General features: G+C 37.7%; 1 protein-coding gene across 3 annotated transcripts in view; it reads left to right on the forward strand.

Annotated features, from left to right (window-relative positions):
• Window positions 1-5,971, forward strand: part of fam168a (family with sequence similarity 168 member A) — a 65,759-nt gene extending 59,788 nt beyond the window's left edge. For all 3 annotated transcript variants that reach the window (XM_079874749.1, XM_079874750.1, XM_079874751.1), the window contains 3 exons: window positions 3,012-3,186; window positions 4,585-4,715; window positions 4,870-5,971. In XM_079874749.1, coding sequence (XP_079730875.1) covers window positions 3,012-3,186; window positions 4,585-4,697 — 288 coding nt within the window. In that variant the 3' untranslated portion in view covers window positions 4,698-4,715; window positions 4,870-5,971. The remainder of the gene's footprint in view (window positions 1-3,011; window positions 3,187-4,584; window positions 4,716-4,869) is intronic.
• The last annotated feature ends 12,130 nt before the right edge of the window (window positions 5,972-18,101 follow it).

The following is an 18,101-nucleotide window of genomic DNA, read 5'->3' on the forward strand; positions in this document are numbered from 1 at the left end:
ACTTTTGAATGCATAAATTCCATTTTATGAATATGGTTATCATTCAGTACAGTTAGTATTTCAGTATTATTTATATTCTGTTATAGTATTTATTAATATTTTGAATTAGCTTTTATTTTTATGTTTTTAGTTTTCATTTTCATTTTAGTTCATTTTGTTAGGTGCTTTTGTAATTTGTAATATTTCTGTCGTAGTTCTTGTTTTTTAATATTTCAATTTAGCTTTAATTTATTTTAGTTTTAGTCATTTTATTACTTGAACTTAAGTTATCCATTTCAGTTAGTTGCCAAGGTAACTTTTCTCTAATATTTATATTTTATTTTATTTTATTTCAGCTTTATTTCAATTACCGAAAAGGTTTTTAATCATTTTTATGTAGATAACAATAACAACACGGATTCAGTATTGTAATAAATTAGGGATGCACTGATACCGCTCTCAGTATTCAAGATGCTCGTACTCATTAAAATGCTCAGTTACCAAAAACCGATAACACACAGTGGTACAGTGTTTGTGTCAAGACTAAGAAACAATGACATCAGAGCAAACAGAGCAGAATGGAGATATCAGAGAAGGATGTCTATAAATTAGGCTAAATGTATAATTAATTTGAGAAAGAAAACGCGTGTGTAACAGAATGTTGGATAAGTGCAGCTCTTAAAGTGACAGCAGCCTAATAAACACACTGCTGTCTTTGTTCATCTAACAACAAAAGACAAAGAGAAAACCACTCACTGCTCTTGACTGAATAACTTTTGTAACTTTGATAAGGATTATTCTATATTTAAATTATACAGTGAAAACTAGGGATGCACCGATACCACTTTTTCCAGAACGAGTCCGATACGATACTTTTTATTTTTAGTACTTGCCGATACCGAGTACCGATACCAATTTACAAAGTTTTTGCATTTATGTTATATTATTGGGCAGAGAAAACAAAAGAATATGAATCGAATTATTTGGCTTAGCCAATAGATATTTCCTTCAGTTATTTTCATGCCTAATTATGCCTGTTAAAATGTATTGTAGGAGCTACTGTTACTTTTACTATTGCTCTATCTTATTTTATCTTTAATTTAATAGCACAGTGAATATTTAAAGCTGCTCCAGCAGGGCTCAACCAGTCAGAGCAGTGAGTGGTTTTCTCTGTCTTTTGTTGTTAGATTAACATTGAGGACAAAGACTGCAGAAGGTTTTTTAGGCTGCTGTCACTTTAAGAGCGTAATTTATCCAACATACTGTTTTCTTTTCAACCGTTTACGTTCACTTAAGACATAACGGACTATGTTTCACAAGGATACTTGGCTATACAGACATTTTGACAATTTTGTGTGAATTTCTACGTTAAAGCACAAGAAGACATGAAAGAGAACTCGTTTTAATAGACTATTCCCCTATGCTGTCTGAGAGGCAACATTCTGGCCGCAAGCTTTGGATGTTTGCGCACAGAAAACCTTTTGAAAACGTCCTGTGATTTACTGTACCACTCGCATACACAAATCACTTAACTGTTCATGTTTTTACACGCACATACGATTAAGTTTTAATTCAAATCATGTGTGCAAAGTTTCGGTATCGGTGCATCCCTAGTGAAGACTATGCAGTGTTATTTCATTACTTCGTTCAATTTCTGTACCTGAAAATTGTGAGGTTTCACTGGTATCTAAGAATTTGAACCACTGGCCTGACTGACCAGTGGGGAAAAAAATCCTTATTATTGAGCCCTGCTGGCGCAGCTCTAAATATTCACTTTGCTATCAAATGAAAGATAAGTAAAGAGTAAATGAAAGCATCAACATCACAAAGGTCTAGAACAGGGATGGGCAACTTCGGTCCTGGAGGGCCACTGTCCTACAGAGTTTAGCTCCAACCCTAATCAAACACACCTGAACAAGCTAATCAAGGTCCTCAGGATTACTAGAAAATTACAGGCAGGTGATTTTTATTTTAGGGTTGGAGCTAAACTCTGTAGGACAGTGGCCCTCCAGGACCGAAGTTGCCCATCCCTGGTCTAGAACTTAAATTAGGGGTGCACGATAAATCAAAATGAAACCGCAATTGATTTGGCAAAGGCTGTGATTATTTTATGCGCAGCTTGTCAGTGCAGCATGGCTCTGAGATCAGTAGAAAATGCCAGAAAGCCAGAGGGCGCTCTCACGCAGACACTCCAAATATGCCTCTCCACAGAAGTAGACAACACGCGTCATTCCAGGAAATCCCTATGGACATCATACTATCGCTGTATCTGAATAAACAGAAGATTAAAACGCTTTGATGGATTTTTTTTAAATGTTGTCTTTTGTTGGACAAGAGGTTCATAAATGCTTCTCATGTTTGGAAAGATGTTTGTTGCTTTTTCAAATTCACGTTATAAGCGACTCAAACACGCAGTGCTTTCGGATGGAGCTGCATTTACTACTACCGTCCGTCACTGACAAGCTGCGCATAAAAAATAATCGCAGCCTTGGCGATTTCATAATCGCAATAAACCAAATCGGTTTAAGCACGATTTCATGTTAATTGCGATTAATCGCGCAGCCCTAGTAAGGAATAATTGACGATGGGCCTTTGAATTATTAGAAAAATACACACCCGAGGTGGTAATGCGGCCATGACGTGAAGTGGAAAAATAATGCACACCTCGAATAGGAATATCTATTTGCTAAACGAATTAAGCCAACTAAAATGATTCATATTATTTTGGTTTCTCTACCAAATATTTAAAAAAATTACCAATGCAATGAATATACAGGTATCAGTACACGGTCTTGGCAAGTACCAAAAATGTAGGTATCAGACTCATTCTGAAAAAAGTAGTATCGGTGCATCCCTATTATAAAGTAACGTGGCATTAGGATCTGATACCATCACTATACCGCTGCACCACCACAGTATAAGAAATTTATCCTGTAACACCCTCTATGCAATACAATGGATCACCCCTTACACGTTTTGAACATACAACCTTTTAGCTACTTGTAACTAATAGATTATAATCATCTTCTCAGGGTGCTTATTACACACAGCCAGTGTACGCCGCCCAGCCTCATGTAATTCACCACACCACCGTGGTCCAGCCCAACAGCATCCCCTCCGCCATCTACCCCGCTCCTGTACCTGCGCCCCGCTCCAACGGTGTGGCCATGGGCATGGTGGCCGGAACAACGATGGCCATGTCTGCCGGTAAAAAGCTCAAAATTGATAATATTGTTGATGCTAAGAAATTATTCTGTATGCTTCAATCAACTGTATGAAATGTAAGAAGATGACCTACCTAGGTCTGGGGCGAGTGTGTTAAATACACTGTAAAAAATTTCTAACCCTCCCAAATCAAAAATTTCAAGTGACCGATAACATCTAAATTTTTCAATTGGCCCAAGTGAAATTCTGTAAATTTCAATTGGCCCAAGTGAAAATCTGTAAATTTAATTTTATAATTTACAGAATTTCACTTGGGCCAATTGAAAAATTTAGATGTTATCGGTCACTTGAAATTTTTGATTTGGGAGGGTTAGAAATTTGTTACAGTGTAATTTTATTCACATTATTTTTCCGTAACAAATTATTCAATATATATGAGAGAGAGAGAGAGAGAGAGAGAATGCGGTTCTATGAATATGCAAATTAGCCTCGCCTCCACTCACTCGCACCAGCTCAGAGATCCACTCATTGACATTCACACATTGACGTGATTGGTTAGTTTGTGTCGTCAGAAACACCAGCGATTTCTGTTCACCATCTTCTGTTCACTGCAGTTTTAAGGAGAAAATACTCAACAATGGTGTTGACTTATGCATTTGTACATGGTTCATCTTAAATCATATTAAAAACACCACATAGACATATGAACAACATTAAAAGCTTGATCACCACAGGGGGACTTTAGTCATTTATTAATTACAGATACAATATATGCAGTCCCCTTTTACAACAGCCGGTATGCCCCACACAGAGATCTGATCTCAGCATCATCGAGTCCTTCTAGGATTACATGAAGAAACAGAAAAAACTGAGACAGACTAAATCCAGAAGAACTGCGGCAAGATCTCTAAGATCCTTGAAGAAACCTTCCTGCAAAGCTAGCTGAAAAACTATGTGCAAGTCTACCTATGACAAAAGCTGTTTTAAACACAAGGGTGCTCAACCAAATATTGATTTGATTTAGAAAATAGAAGTTAATTGATAAATAAAATCTACTTATGAGATTATTTTTGAAAGCATCCTCACTTTTCAGCATTTTTACACAAGTGCCTAAAACTTCAAGCGTCTTGGAGACGTTGCCGCAGTTCTTTTGGATTTAGTCTGTCTCAGTTTTTTTCTGTTTCTTCATGTAATCACAGACGGACTCTGTGATGGTGATATCAGATATCCGTGTGGAGCACCGGCTGTTGTCAGACAAAAATCTCACTGGATTATTACAGTTAATGACGAAAGGAATGTTTGGAAATGTTAACTGATATTTCCTACTGACATACTATGGGAAAAGATATAAATAACTGGCTTAAAACCATTTTTAGGGGGTGAAAACACTAACATGCCTAAGACTTTTCCACAGTATATATAATGACTGTTATATTACAGGAACCTTGCTGACCACCCCTCAGCACACTCAGATCGGAGGACACCCCGTCACCGTGCCAACGTACCGACCCCAAGGAACTCCTGGGTACAGCTATGTGCCACCTCACTGGTAGAGCCCACCTGCCAATCATGTGAGTTCCCGCCAACACGACACATTCAGCGTGGCTCCACCCAACCAGTGAAATGCAGTCACTGACGACTTCTCGTTTTATCTCTCTCTCTCTCTCTCTCTCTCTCTCTCTCTCTCTCTCTCTCTCTCTCTCTCTCTCTCTCTCTTCATTGCAGATCTGGAGTCAAACATTGTATGCAACTACTCAAGTCTTACATCGGCACTCTGTGCTCAACAAGGAGGTGCCACGTCTGTTTGCAAGAACAAAAGAGAAAAAAGTGCAAGGGTCACTTTATGCATTCTTACGTGTTTTTGTAAAAGCTGCTTTTTTATCTTTTTTATTTAATTTTAATTTTTTTTTTCTTTCTTCTCATTTTTTGGGATGACGTTCTTGCATTAGGTTATTTTAATTCTTCATTGTTCCATAGTTACTTCTGTCAGAACTCCAGAATGATTTCGACCAATCACGCCTCTTCAAACGATTTGTCTTTGTGTTCAGTATAAACGCTGGTGTGTAGGAATGTACCGACGCAATATCAGCAACTCTTCGGATCATAATCATTCAATTATGCTGCCAAATTTGATAACCTTTAGATATTAGCACAGGGTTCAATTTTTTTTTTTTTTTTTTTTTTTTGTATTATTTATTTACAGCGGTGTTTCATTTCAGCTTTCGCCGTTCTCTCACAGAACGCTCTGGAATCATTCTTTTTTTTTTTTTAAAGGAAATTTAATTTCATCTGATTCAATTCGCCCTCATTTCATTCTATCATCGATAACAAGGGTGTCTTCCAGCTTGTAGCCGTTCATGTAGATTTGTAAGGAATATATCATTAGTAGGGCAGTGCAAACGTGGTTTAACCTTCATTAGGATAATGAGTACATACAGTAATCTTAGTTATTCACTAAATAGAGAACGTTTGAGTGAGCTGGTTACTTTATTAGCTTATGTGTCAGGATAGCGTAAGCTTCTAAACTATAACGTGTATATTCGATTTATATAAACGTGCGCGCATGGGTGCTCTCGCAGGGAATGCAGCGGCACGCGAGCATGCGCTCACGTGCGAACCCATTCGCAGAGAATATTGAGGAAAAAAAAACTATCAGTGGCACTTAGCTGGAGCCTCTGGGTGCGATGTCATCCCAGTGGCATTGTACTTGATCAAAGCGTGTGCCAACTTTGAGGCCAGACAGGACGGACGCTACTCTGACAGAACAATTAGAACCGCATCCAGGATTCAAAGGGACTTTATCACATCGAAAATAGCACTGAAATCCAAAAAAAAAAAAAAAAAACGGAAAAAAGGAAGGGAAGGCGTTCCGGCATTAATCTCCAATCAGCTCCGGGTTAAGAGTGGGTCTAACCCCTGGTCCTCTGTGAATTCTTGGGCCTTTAGGCCTATAGTTGCACAGATTTTAGGCATAGAAACGGAGTTGTTCAATGCAATAATAAGAACGGCCTGCTTGAATGGCTTTTAATTGTAATTTACAGCATTTTTAGACAGAGAGAGAGAATTTTGATTTCCTATCCCAAGGCCTCGTCTGTATCCATGAATAGTGTACTCAGAAGTGACATATCAAGTATTCTATGAAATGTTATCATACTGAAGCATTGCACATTGACAAATAGACATAACGTAATAACCAATTATACGGTACACTCTCATATTTAATGATGTAGTTAAGGAAATCAAGCATTTACTCTGCAAATCGTTAGTCTTGGTAATGTCTCTGGAAGTGATATTATTGTCAGTACAGAACAGTATCACTCTCTTTTTTGTTATTTGTTTGGCTGATCAACCACTATTTCGATATATAGTACACTCAAAGTGGGAAGAACCGATTCTCTGATCTTATGTGAAAGTAATAACGTCTAGTAATGCATGTGTCATGCGGGTGAATGCAGTATAGTGTAATCAGATGGAAACTATGCCTTTGCAAAGCATGGTTGCATCATGTTGAATCACAGCTTATGGATTGCTTTTAATAATACATTTACTTTACAGCACATTCCCTTCGGTGTTTTAAGTAAAGGGAGAGAGTGAGGGCGCAGAGTGTCTGAATCCCATTGAAAACATAGGGAAAAAATATTTCATATAAATAAAATGAAGCCAATTTTTTGCATTTTTATATTTTGCTTTATTTTCAAAACAATTATCCTGTACTTTTATTATTATTATTGTTTAATTCTCAATAGTGATTCTCATTAGAATCTCTGCAATATTGTAATCTTACTTCATGAAAATTTTAAATCAACCAAGACGGCTAAATAAATATTATCATGATTCATAAATAATATATCAGAATTTCAAGAGGAAATTGTAATGAAAATAATAATAAAAATAGGCTTCATTTTCTTAACGCAAAATACCTAGACAAGTTCTTCACGAATTATGTGATTCATCTGAAAATTCCTGTAACTTCATTGCATTATATACTACAGTACAATAATTTGCCTTTAATGAGAGCAAATCTTATTTGGCTAAAGTAAGTCAAGAGACCTTTGGTATATGTAATATTTCTGTAATGTGATGCATTTTTTTTATTGGCATGATATCATCAATAAGTAATGCAAATTATTCAAACCGGGCTCATTGATTGATTATTGGATGAATTCACAGCACATTCACATACTGTGTTTCTCTGTAGCTGTTTTGATGACATATTATGTCATTTTCATGCCCTCTCTGCCCCACTCTTTCCTTTTTTTCCAGCTGATCTTATACAGTATTATATCAAGCAGTGAACTATATTTCTTTTGTCTTTTCATAAGTTTGCATCACAAGACTTGATCGATGCAACTAATCGCTGTAGTCGACATATTAAACATTGACTGATCCGTCAGACCTCTGAACTCTAGGATTAGAGTGACCTTTTACACTGCAAATGAATAAAGGGTCGATTCGGAATGAGAGGACGTTACCATCCACTCTGACATGTAATTTAGGCGCTTTTTACGTAAGTGTTATTTAAAGTTTTAATTAATGATTGATGTTCATTTTTCTTAAATAGAAGATCTTTATAGTTGATCTGGAGTGGAGTGATGCAGTCCATGTGGTTGAGAGGCATTTCAGAGCACAAGTCTTTAAAGGGTTTCCTCTTCGTCTACATGCCTTTCCCTAATCTGTCTTTCTCTTCTTCTTCTTCTTCTTCTTCTTCGTGTAATGACGGGAGGGACAGAGTTCAGCAATCTGCTGCTACACTCTTAAAAATCAAGGTTCTTTATTGGCATATAGTTTCATGAAGAACCTTTAACATCCATGGAACCTTTCCATTGTGGTTCTTTACAGTGGAAAAAAAAAAAAGATTCAAACCTCATTTTGGCACCTTTATTTTTGAGTGTGTATGATTAAAATGGTGGCAATTTTTTACTGAACTATTTGTGAAAATTGGATAAGAGCAAAGCTGTCTTAGTTACTGGGATGTACAACATTTTAACACTGGGTCATGGTGAATTTAAAGGGCTAGATCATCCAAAAAGGAAAGCAGTGTGAACATTCTGCAAAAAAACAACAACATAATAACAAAAAATAATAACAGAACTTTTATTTTTGGGTGATTTATTCCTTTAATCCTGAACAGAAAGGTTTTTTTTTTTGTTTTTTTTCAATATCAGTACTCCGATATTTTCCCACTCACCACACATTATACATTTTGATGTATTTCTCCCATTTTAAAATCCGTTTTCTGTGTGAAATCAGGTGTTTTTTTGTTTTTTTTTAATCAGTCGTAAACGGAGTCATTTTCACTCGGCGTAATGTGGACTAGGCTTCAATTTTCTTTCTTTTTTTTTTTTCTTTTCATGTTTCGAGCGTATTGAGAACATGTGATGTCGATATTGCAAACCCATGCACTCTTCTGTTCTTTGGTTTCAGGGCATCGATCAAAGGATTGTTAACTAGCGCCCGTGATGCATGCAACGGGTTATTAGCTCTAGTGAAGTCAGTGTCACGTCACCAGTATGTAAAGGTATTTCTAAAGTTATTGTGGCACTGGTTTCACACTCTTGCTGAAAACCTGTGATATGTACCATAGGCTTTGACGCAAACATACAAGAGGTCGCTATTTCACGCTACTGTTTAGGAAATTGGCTATTAATGTTTGACCCATATGGAGAATAAGACTTTGTTGTTTGCATTCTAAATGTAAAGCAAAAAGGGGAAAGTCTTCCAGAATTGATCTCCCTTCAGTGAGTGTTAAAGAGTCCTTGCCCCCATAGTATGCATTACGCATGACAGCACGGTTCTGGCACCATCGAGGTTCTGGCAGGTCCGAGCGCGTTTTCGCCAGTGCCGTCCAGGCCGTGCTGTATACCGTTTGAGCAAGGAGACCCGCATCAGGCTTGTGAAATGAAGTGTAAAACCGTTTTTATTATTTTGGGTTTTTTTTATTGTTTTGTTTTTGTTTTTGAAGATCAGTTAGTGATCTCTGTGACATAATTAAGCCAAGTTTGTAATTGTATAATATTTACTGTAAGATGTAGAACATTCAATAACTATTAAAATCTTTCCAAAAATCTTTCCATTGTTTTTTCAACACACATTTACATATAATATCATGATAATGGATTGATAGGTTCTTTTTTGGTCCAGTCAATACATGTAACCCTTAAACGCATACTTTGGGTCTTTAGTGACCCGGGACGTCATTCACTACCCTCCTCCTCATTCAGTTTTTAAAGTTAGACATCAACCTATTATTCCTCAATCAATTAATTATAAACAATATACCATATATGAAGAGTTCAGATGCAAAAGCCTCTAAATGCCATCTGAAAATTTCTTCTAGAATGATCATTTTTATCAAGCTTGTATATATAAGTTCAGTAATTTCACTTAAATGACAATTCATAGATAATTTTCATTGCCATTTAAGTGAAATAACTGAACTTAAATATACGAGCTTGATAAAAATTATCATTCTAGAAGAAAATTTCAGATGGCACTTAGAGGCTTTTGCATCTGGACTCTTCATATATTTGTTTAATTGTTTAATAAAATGTATGTTTAATTATGAACAATATAATATAAAAGAATGCCTGTTTTCCCATTCATTTAAAAAAAAAAAAATTGTATAGGGTCGCTAATGACCCGAGGTGTGTAACAGTGTAAGTATATATTTTTCTGCACAACAATAATTGAATGGTTGATGACTGTATAAGTGTATTTCACGTTTATTCCACAAGGTGGCAATGTCTGTTACACAATGATGAAGTGAAATTTCACTCATAGTTACCGCATGCAGAAAACAAAAGAATAGGAAGTATCAGCTGCAAAACTTGAAATAGCTCAGCGATTTACTGCAGAGCAAGTACTGAACGCTATCAAATATTTGTGTCACTGTCACTTGATGATGGATCTGGTGAAGAAGCTGTCAGCGATCAAAATACTGATTTTGAAGACGTTGAAAATGGTAGTTTTGAGAATATGTTTGAGATCGGGCCTATGAGCCAGATGTACATGTACATCAGATGAGCCAGACAGTACATGCTTATTTTGATGAAATTTTATGAATTAAACAGCTCAGAGACCTATAACTAGAAGCCAGATGAAATAACTGATTAAACACAAAAGTATTATGAAATCCTTTAAGACATTTCTTCTTACATAGAAGCTTCTCTTTTTTTTGCATAAAGGATTCTTTAAAACTGAGTTAAAGGGATAGTTCACCCAAAAATGAATCTGTCATTATTTACTCACCCTCACTCCAAACCTGTTGAGGGTGAGTAAATAACAGAATTTACATTTTTGGATGAACTATTAGGGTCAAAGAATGCCTGGGAACCCTTAAAAGGTTATATCTGACAGAACCCTTTAAGATTCCATATAGAACCTTTTCTTCTAAAACTTAACATTTTATCACTGCACAGGCAAAACCAGTCTGATATGATGATTAGTAGGCTGATTTTTAGAGGAGGTTTTCCAGCTGGTCAGGTGGAGACACGTTCACGTTCAAGCTCAAACCGGCAAGCAACGTTTTGCTACGGTTTCCAGGTTGAACGACATGTTTCCTGGAAACGGTGTCCAACGGGGTTTGAGATACGTTTTCTCTTGTTTGGTAGCCATTAAAAGATTAATCTGAAAGATTAATGGTCTGGCATCGACTAATGAAAATCGTCCAGCTCGAGGGGCAGCGCCAAGCATGCATTTGAAAATCTCACTGCACGCAATTGGATAACACTTCGACCAATCACAACAAGCCCCATACGCTTAGCTACCAGCGGAGCTAACTGGTAGATTAGACTCTTGCCGTATCCGGTCGGCAAAACAGCAAAAACGCCCTTCTTGCAAAGGAACGATTTGAGCGCCGTACTTCTGTTCCTCTTTTAGATAAAAAGCCAAGTCTAACTCGTTCATTGTAGCGGCCAAAGCCGTTTCAAACAACTGGTGTTCATCCATAGCCATCTTGCAATGTTTACTAATGACTTTGACGTCACAGCGCTGTCGTCATCTGATTAGCTCGCCTCTGGCCCGCCTATTTCAGATAACCCGATGTGATTGGTGCAGCTCGGATACAAGGGCATATTTAATGAGCATCATTACTCAACGCCAGAGTAACTCGCTGAGCAAATTCAACTTGTGCTCTAGAGCGAGAACTCTGGATTTCCAGGGTACTTGTTTGGTGGGTATGTCAAAAATGTCAGCCCAATCAGCAGCAACATGTAGGCTATATAAATCATGCGGTATTAAAAAGACAGCTCGGACACGCTCAATGGGTCCAAGTCAAGTCATTTACAAATGTGTCCACTGCAGCTAGAATATTAGAAGACATGTTTGTCGTAAGAGTTTTATAGTAAAAATATAGCATATCAAACATCGATATGTAACATGTAACATCGAACGTATTTGCAGTATTAAACACGTATTTATACCGATTTCATCAGGCTCCGAAAATTCCTCAAAAAGAACACAAAGAATGGCCTTCTCAGCTGCCATAGTTGCAACTCTTGCGTCATCAGAACAGCTTGTTCAACGCACCACCGTTTCCGTTTAAAAAACGTTTTGCAACTTTTTGTCGGGGCTGAACTAACCTGGTTACTTAATTCCATGAAATCATTTCTCTAAACTGCTGCTGCCAACAAAATAATGTTAATCATTCTTAAAAACAAGAATGTGTCTTTTGTAATGAACCCTATTACGAAATGTGGATGGATCTGTTCAAACAGTTTTTTCTTCTGCTTTTGGAGAGAGAGGATGCACGCGTTGCAGCATGTATGGATCTGTGTTTCCTACATTCCCAAGGACTTTCAGTGGCAGTAGAGAACATGAGCAGATGTAGCTTTTTTTAGGAAGTGTTTATGTGGTGCTTTATTATGTACTATTGTACACCCAATGCACTTTACAATCATATCAGGGGTCTCGTCTCACTCATCACCAGTGTGCAGTGTACTTGTGTCACCGCTGACGTTGTGATTTTTGGATCACATGTCATTTAAAGGTGATCAATCTTTTTAAGATTGGTGATTGATATCGTTAACTTTTAGAGCCTCTTCTGTATTATCAGCACAAGGAATGTATTTGCAAAATATCAACAAGAATAACTTAACACAATTACTAAATGAATGCCATGAATGATAAAGGAATAATGTGCATAAGATGCATGAAATACAAGTTGAGTGTGGCTATGGAAGAGTTACGTTATCTTATGGAGAGATAACTGTTGTTTCTCTGAAACAAATAAAGTAAAGAACCTTATGCATCAAACAAACAAAAGATTATTTGTTATTAAATAGGATCAGTTATATTACATCTAAAGTGAATTAAAAAAATCATAACCATGCCAAGGTCTCTGGAAAGAGGTTTGGTTAAGTGATATTTATGTTCCACGTGGTCGAGTGAGCAGTACGATGGTGGTGACGTCTTCCACTGGTTGTGCTGGGTGACAATACAGTGGGCAAAGGAGCTGGAATCTGTATCAACAGGCTTGACATGAAGCTTCGTGGGATGTCGATCTCCTGGAGCACCAAAAGGGTCCTAAAATCTGGAATATGCAGATGAGGCCCTGAAGTAGGTCCAGAAGGTCCTAACAATCTGGATCTGGAACACGCATACAAAGGTACCTTTGAGTGACGGTTCGCTTTCCTGAGCTTAACCATGTTGCAAATGTCTCTGTATATCTTATGCCTCTCTGGGCCAGACATTCAGAACTTGGTTAATCCGCTTTTGTCTCTCTGGCATGAGACTCGGGACATGTTGTAGTTGTTTCCTCACAGACTGGAGGCTCAGAATGTGGTCATATCTGGTGCTGACTCACAAGAAATTGACTAGTCTCTTCCTTCAAACACTGGTGACTCAAAACTTTGTTGATCTGTTTCTATCTCTCCCTTACAGGACAGACTCAGAACGAGAATTTATATGTTAATGTCTCTCTGGATGAACCAGAGTCCCAGAACAAGGAGTGTCTGTTGAAAGTGTACTTTTATCCCTTTCCGATGAGGAGGAGATTGCAATTTGCCGCTTCTCCATTCCAGTTTTGTGATTGCTTGCTGGCATCAGAGGACACACACCCACCCACACACACACACTCACACACACACACACACACACTCACACACACACACACACAGTGTGGCCCTCCCTTCTTTCCCCTGTGGAACTCATTTGCATTTAGCAAATAGTTAGAAGTCTTTAAAGTGTCTTTAAAGTTTTACCAATGCATTTCTCACTTTTCAACCTACCACCAGAATATCTTTGGCTTATCTTTGAAAAAGACTGAACTGTCATGCATTCGTTTATTTGTACATTAACAGCTTAATTTGTGCAAGATGTTGCACAACAAATAGCTGTTACAGAGAATACTTATTCCTCGGTTTCCAAACATGGATCATAGTGGCCACTGCTGCTACATCCGGAGGTCCTGAGGAATTTTTATGGCGGTCACAGGCCAAAACCTTAGGAATTAGTCTCTAGATGGGTTAAAGGCAGAAACTGCATGTGGACCAATGAGAAGTCCTGTCCTTCCTGGTATTGGTTCCAGAGGTGGTCTTCTTGTCCTCTAAGAGGTTTCTGGCTGTTTTCCTAGCATCTTTATCTGATGGTGTTGGACAGTTTGTTTGTGTTAGACCACCAAGATCCAATCAAAATGTAGCAAACCTTTGTCCACTGTTACGGATAGAGAGATGGATAGATAAACTTGGCTCTGGAAACTTGGCATCTACCTGGATGATTCAACAGCAGCCACAGTGCACTCGCCACACACCAGACAAGAAGAGAGAGAGAATTATAGAGCCAGTTTAATCGAGAGGGATTATTAGGAGGCCATGATTGATAAGGGCCAATGGAGGGAATTTGCCCAGGACACCAGGGTTACACCCCTACTCTTTATAAGAAATGCCATGGAGTCAGGACCTCGGTTTAACTTCTCATCCGAAGGACGGTGCTTGTTAAAGTAAAGCGTCCACATTACTATACTAGGACATTAGGACTCACACAGACAACAGAGTGAGCACTCCCTTCTGGCCTAACTAACACCTCTTCCTAGTTTTTCCAGGAGTCTCCCATCCAGGTACTGACCAGGCTCAACCCTGCTTAGCTTCAGTGGGCAACCAGTCTTGGGCTACAGGGTAAAATAGCTGCGGTGTACTCACAGACTACTAAAATATGTAATGGTGGTTGGGAACAACTGATTCCAACTAATACGGTCACACCTCAAAGTAATAACATTTATAACCTTTATAAATGATTTTCAAATAGAATATTTATTGTATCTGTCAGGAATGGATACTGTTTAATGAACATTTTAATGTAATAATCTTCATTGCATATTTTAAGGACTCAAAAGTCACATTTTGATGTAACAAGTGTCACAGTTGATCTCGACTTTACAGCCATGATGAAATAATATAGTGTTTTGTTTAGCTACCAGCGATGGGCTTAACATCTGTCATTCTTGTTAACTTGTAACTAGAGATTAAATGAGATGTAAAGACAGCATAAGGAAAATACGATTTCCTTGAAAATTTCAGACCGGCAGAAAGATAACTTTATTAAGTATATACTGAATTGTCACTATAACTTGTTTGTGTTTGAACAAATGCATTATAATTGCCCTGTTACAGTTGACCTCTCGTCTAAATCAAGCCATGATTCTACAGAGAGAAGAGTGAGTTCTTTAAAAAATGCTGTTTCTTTTCATCTGTAGTTCTTTTCCTGGAACGTTGTATTGGGTACTATTGAATCTGTCCCAAACACACCATTAGAGGTCATTACATTTAGAAAGGAGGTAATGTTCATTTGTGTTGTGTGTGTCCATTTCCTCCCCTAATTTCCCCAGTGCTGCCAGCTGCATGATCCCCACAATCCAATTTACTACATTAATTAGTATTAGTACATGTGTGCAGAATTGAACAGGCGTTCCGCTGGGGTCTCTGTCATCAGCGGGGGTTTATAAAGTCAAACCTGATACCGGATATTAGATAGAGATGATGGGGAGATGGACAAGGATGGTTTCAACCTATTTCATAATTATGTGCCAACTTCCATTGAGTCTCGGGCCGTACAGCTTGAGGTTTCAGAGGCTCCTGGCAATTCAAGACCCCGAGGCACTGGCCCGGTCTGTAATCCAGCCCTTCTGTGGATGGAAATGTCTGTTAGATCTTAACTGAAACTCAATTAGGTCTGATGCCATGAAGAACCTGAACTTCTGCATCCCACTCAACATGAGCCGTTACCGCACATGCTCCAACAAGTTCCATGGTGAGCATGATGCATTCCCTAGTTTCCATTCCCATTCATTTCTTGTCTTTTCTCGCTACTACGACAAAAGTGGAAAAAAGAAAAGAAAATGAGCCCAGGTATGGATTCAGCTATACAAAATAAAGGAAATGAATGTCTACTAAACAGAACAAAAAGATTCAGTGGGGTTCTATGTAGAACCCTAGGGTTCTTGACTCGTTTTTAAAGAACCTTTTGTGCCAAAAAGATTCTATGGTATATAAGAAGAAATAGAATTTTTAATTTAATTAATTAAAACTAAACCCATGGGAACCCCTAAAAGCTTAAATGAAGCGCCTGGCAGAACCCTCTATATAGAACCTTTTCTTTTAAGTGTAATGTAGGCAGATCAGTCTATTACTAATATCAGTTCTACTAATATTTTATGCATATCAAATGCTAGCACAGATCTGCAACTTGCATCAAATAGTCAGTCAAAGCCTCTCACTGAAGACCAGCAGACTGATGTTGTACTTGTAAGGCTGGAGCCAAGCTGTCTGGGCCCAGAAAGGGCTTCTATCTGAGAACATGAAGGACTAAGATTAATTAAATGCATATAATTAAACTCTTCTGTGTTTCACACTCAACATAATGGCTTTTTGCCCAGGGTAAAGCAAGGAAAACAACACCTTACCTCAACAAGGCAACATAATGGATGGCACCCCTCTCTTTATGGTGGAGGTGGAAAAACAAGTTCTTTATGAGCCGCAGGATTTCTTTTATAAAGATTCAAATGCAAAAGAAAAAGCATGAGAGTCAGCTGTTTTTGTCAATTGTTAGTTTTAATTTGAAATGTTTGTGAACATAAGAAAAGTACATGTCTGCTGACATCATTAAAGGTTATTTTGATGCTATTGGTTTTAGCATTCAAGTATTAATAAATTCCTGCTTAGTCTCTGGCACTGTCCCTACGTTTTTAAAGCATGCAGTTGTCTAGCCGTTGCTTAAAAAGCCCAATGCTGATGTGAAGTGATTGAATAATTATCGTCCTATTTCAAAATTGGCATTTCTTTCAAAAGTGATGGAAAAGGTTGTCCTATCACAGTTACTTGTTTAAATTCAACTCAGGTATTTGAACCATTTCAATCCGGTTTTACAACAATTTCCCGGTTTTACAAAAAAAAAAAAGAATAAATGTTATAATAAATAAATGTTTGTGTAGGCAATAGCCTACAGCTAGGTTCAGTTGCGCAGAAGTGCGGCATATGTGAAAGCACAATAAACTGCTCCTGCATCGCATACTGTAACACACACCGCATACGTACTGCAAATGGAGTATGTGTGAACCTGGCTTAAGCTAAATGCACAATAGTCCATGGCCCGGTTTCACAGACAGGGCTTAGATTAAGCCTGTATTAGGCTTTAGATCAATTTAAAAAAATAAAGAAAAAACAATGTACTTTCGCGCGTTGGCTGGCGCTGAGCCAGAGACAGGTGTGCTCAGAGCTGTCATATATCACAACTTTTCAGTGTTTTCAAACACATAATGTTTATTTTACGTTTCAGACATATACATTTACATAAGTACTAAAAAAACAATACATTTAGAGTTTGTAAAATACACACTGATGTCTATGGAAGAGGCAACAATAATAATTTCCATTATAACGTTTTATTCATATCAGATACACATTGTGTAAGTAACTTTAAAGTTTACTCTATTCTTCTCCCAGTTCAACAGCCACTTACTTTTATGTATTTCGGGAGAAGTGGATGAATTCACGTGTTGTAAATCCAACAGATCCGATTAACTCTGAACTGCGTCTGCGGCACAAACTAAGATGGCGGCGCCCATCGCGCATACAGCTCAACTAACGCGATCGTTATAAAGGTGTTTAAACAACAAAACACTTCCACTTGCATATATTTGACAATCGGAATATCAGATATTTCATGCCATAGCTAACACATTTGTGAATATTTTGAATTAAAAAGGAAAACTGACATAAAAGCCGATCATCATTCATTCAGCGCTGTTGTTGCTGCGGTATGTCACGTGACAAGCAATGACGCGTCACCATGGAAACCATAAAGTGACACGTTCTAAATAACGGTCGCCTTGAAAAACTCACGCTGGGGGGTCAGCCAGAATATTTTAAGTGTGAAAGGGCTAGGAGAAACATTTGAGATGTTAGAGATTTCTTTTTTCTTTTTTTTTTCTCTGGGTATGGCCAAGGAATAAAATAAGATTTTAACTGTTGCTCATGGTCTCTTTTTCTTGGGCACTCTTTTCTTTGGCTCTTATTTTCCTCTGGGTCCCTTCCTTAAGGAGGCAATTGCCTCCTCATGTCTTTGTTTCTTCTTATTGGGGACTTTGTTCTTCCTCTCTACCTGAGCTCTCCCTTCCATCTCTCTTTCTCTCTGCTCACTTTATCCATTTAACTATCTCTCGGGTAACAATTTGGGTACAATTAACTGTATGTTTTATCATCTCATACATTTTGTAACTATTTCAAGTGTAACCATAACCAGATACTGTTATTAAACCATTTCAATTTTGATTCAGTATTAACTTTGAAGTGCCACCAGGAAAGTGTTTCTCTCCCAGCTTCTTTAAAATTGTTCATGGAATGTCATGTCTGATACTAAAAATCAAGGAAATACAAGCACACCATTTTACTTTTACTTTAAAATAAATTTTTAAGGCATCTTTTTTACCATATCGTTTTATAAAACAATATAAAAACAATATCATT

The sequence above is a fragment of the Squalius cephalus genome (genome assembly GCF_949319135.1).
Source record: "Squalius cephalus genome assembly, chromosome: 6".
Classification (NCBI taxonomy): Eukaryota; Metazoa; Chordata; class Actinopteri; order Cypriniformes; family Leuciscidae; genus Squalius; species Squalius cephalus.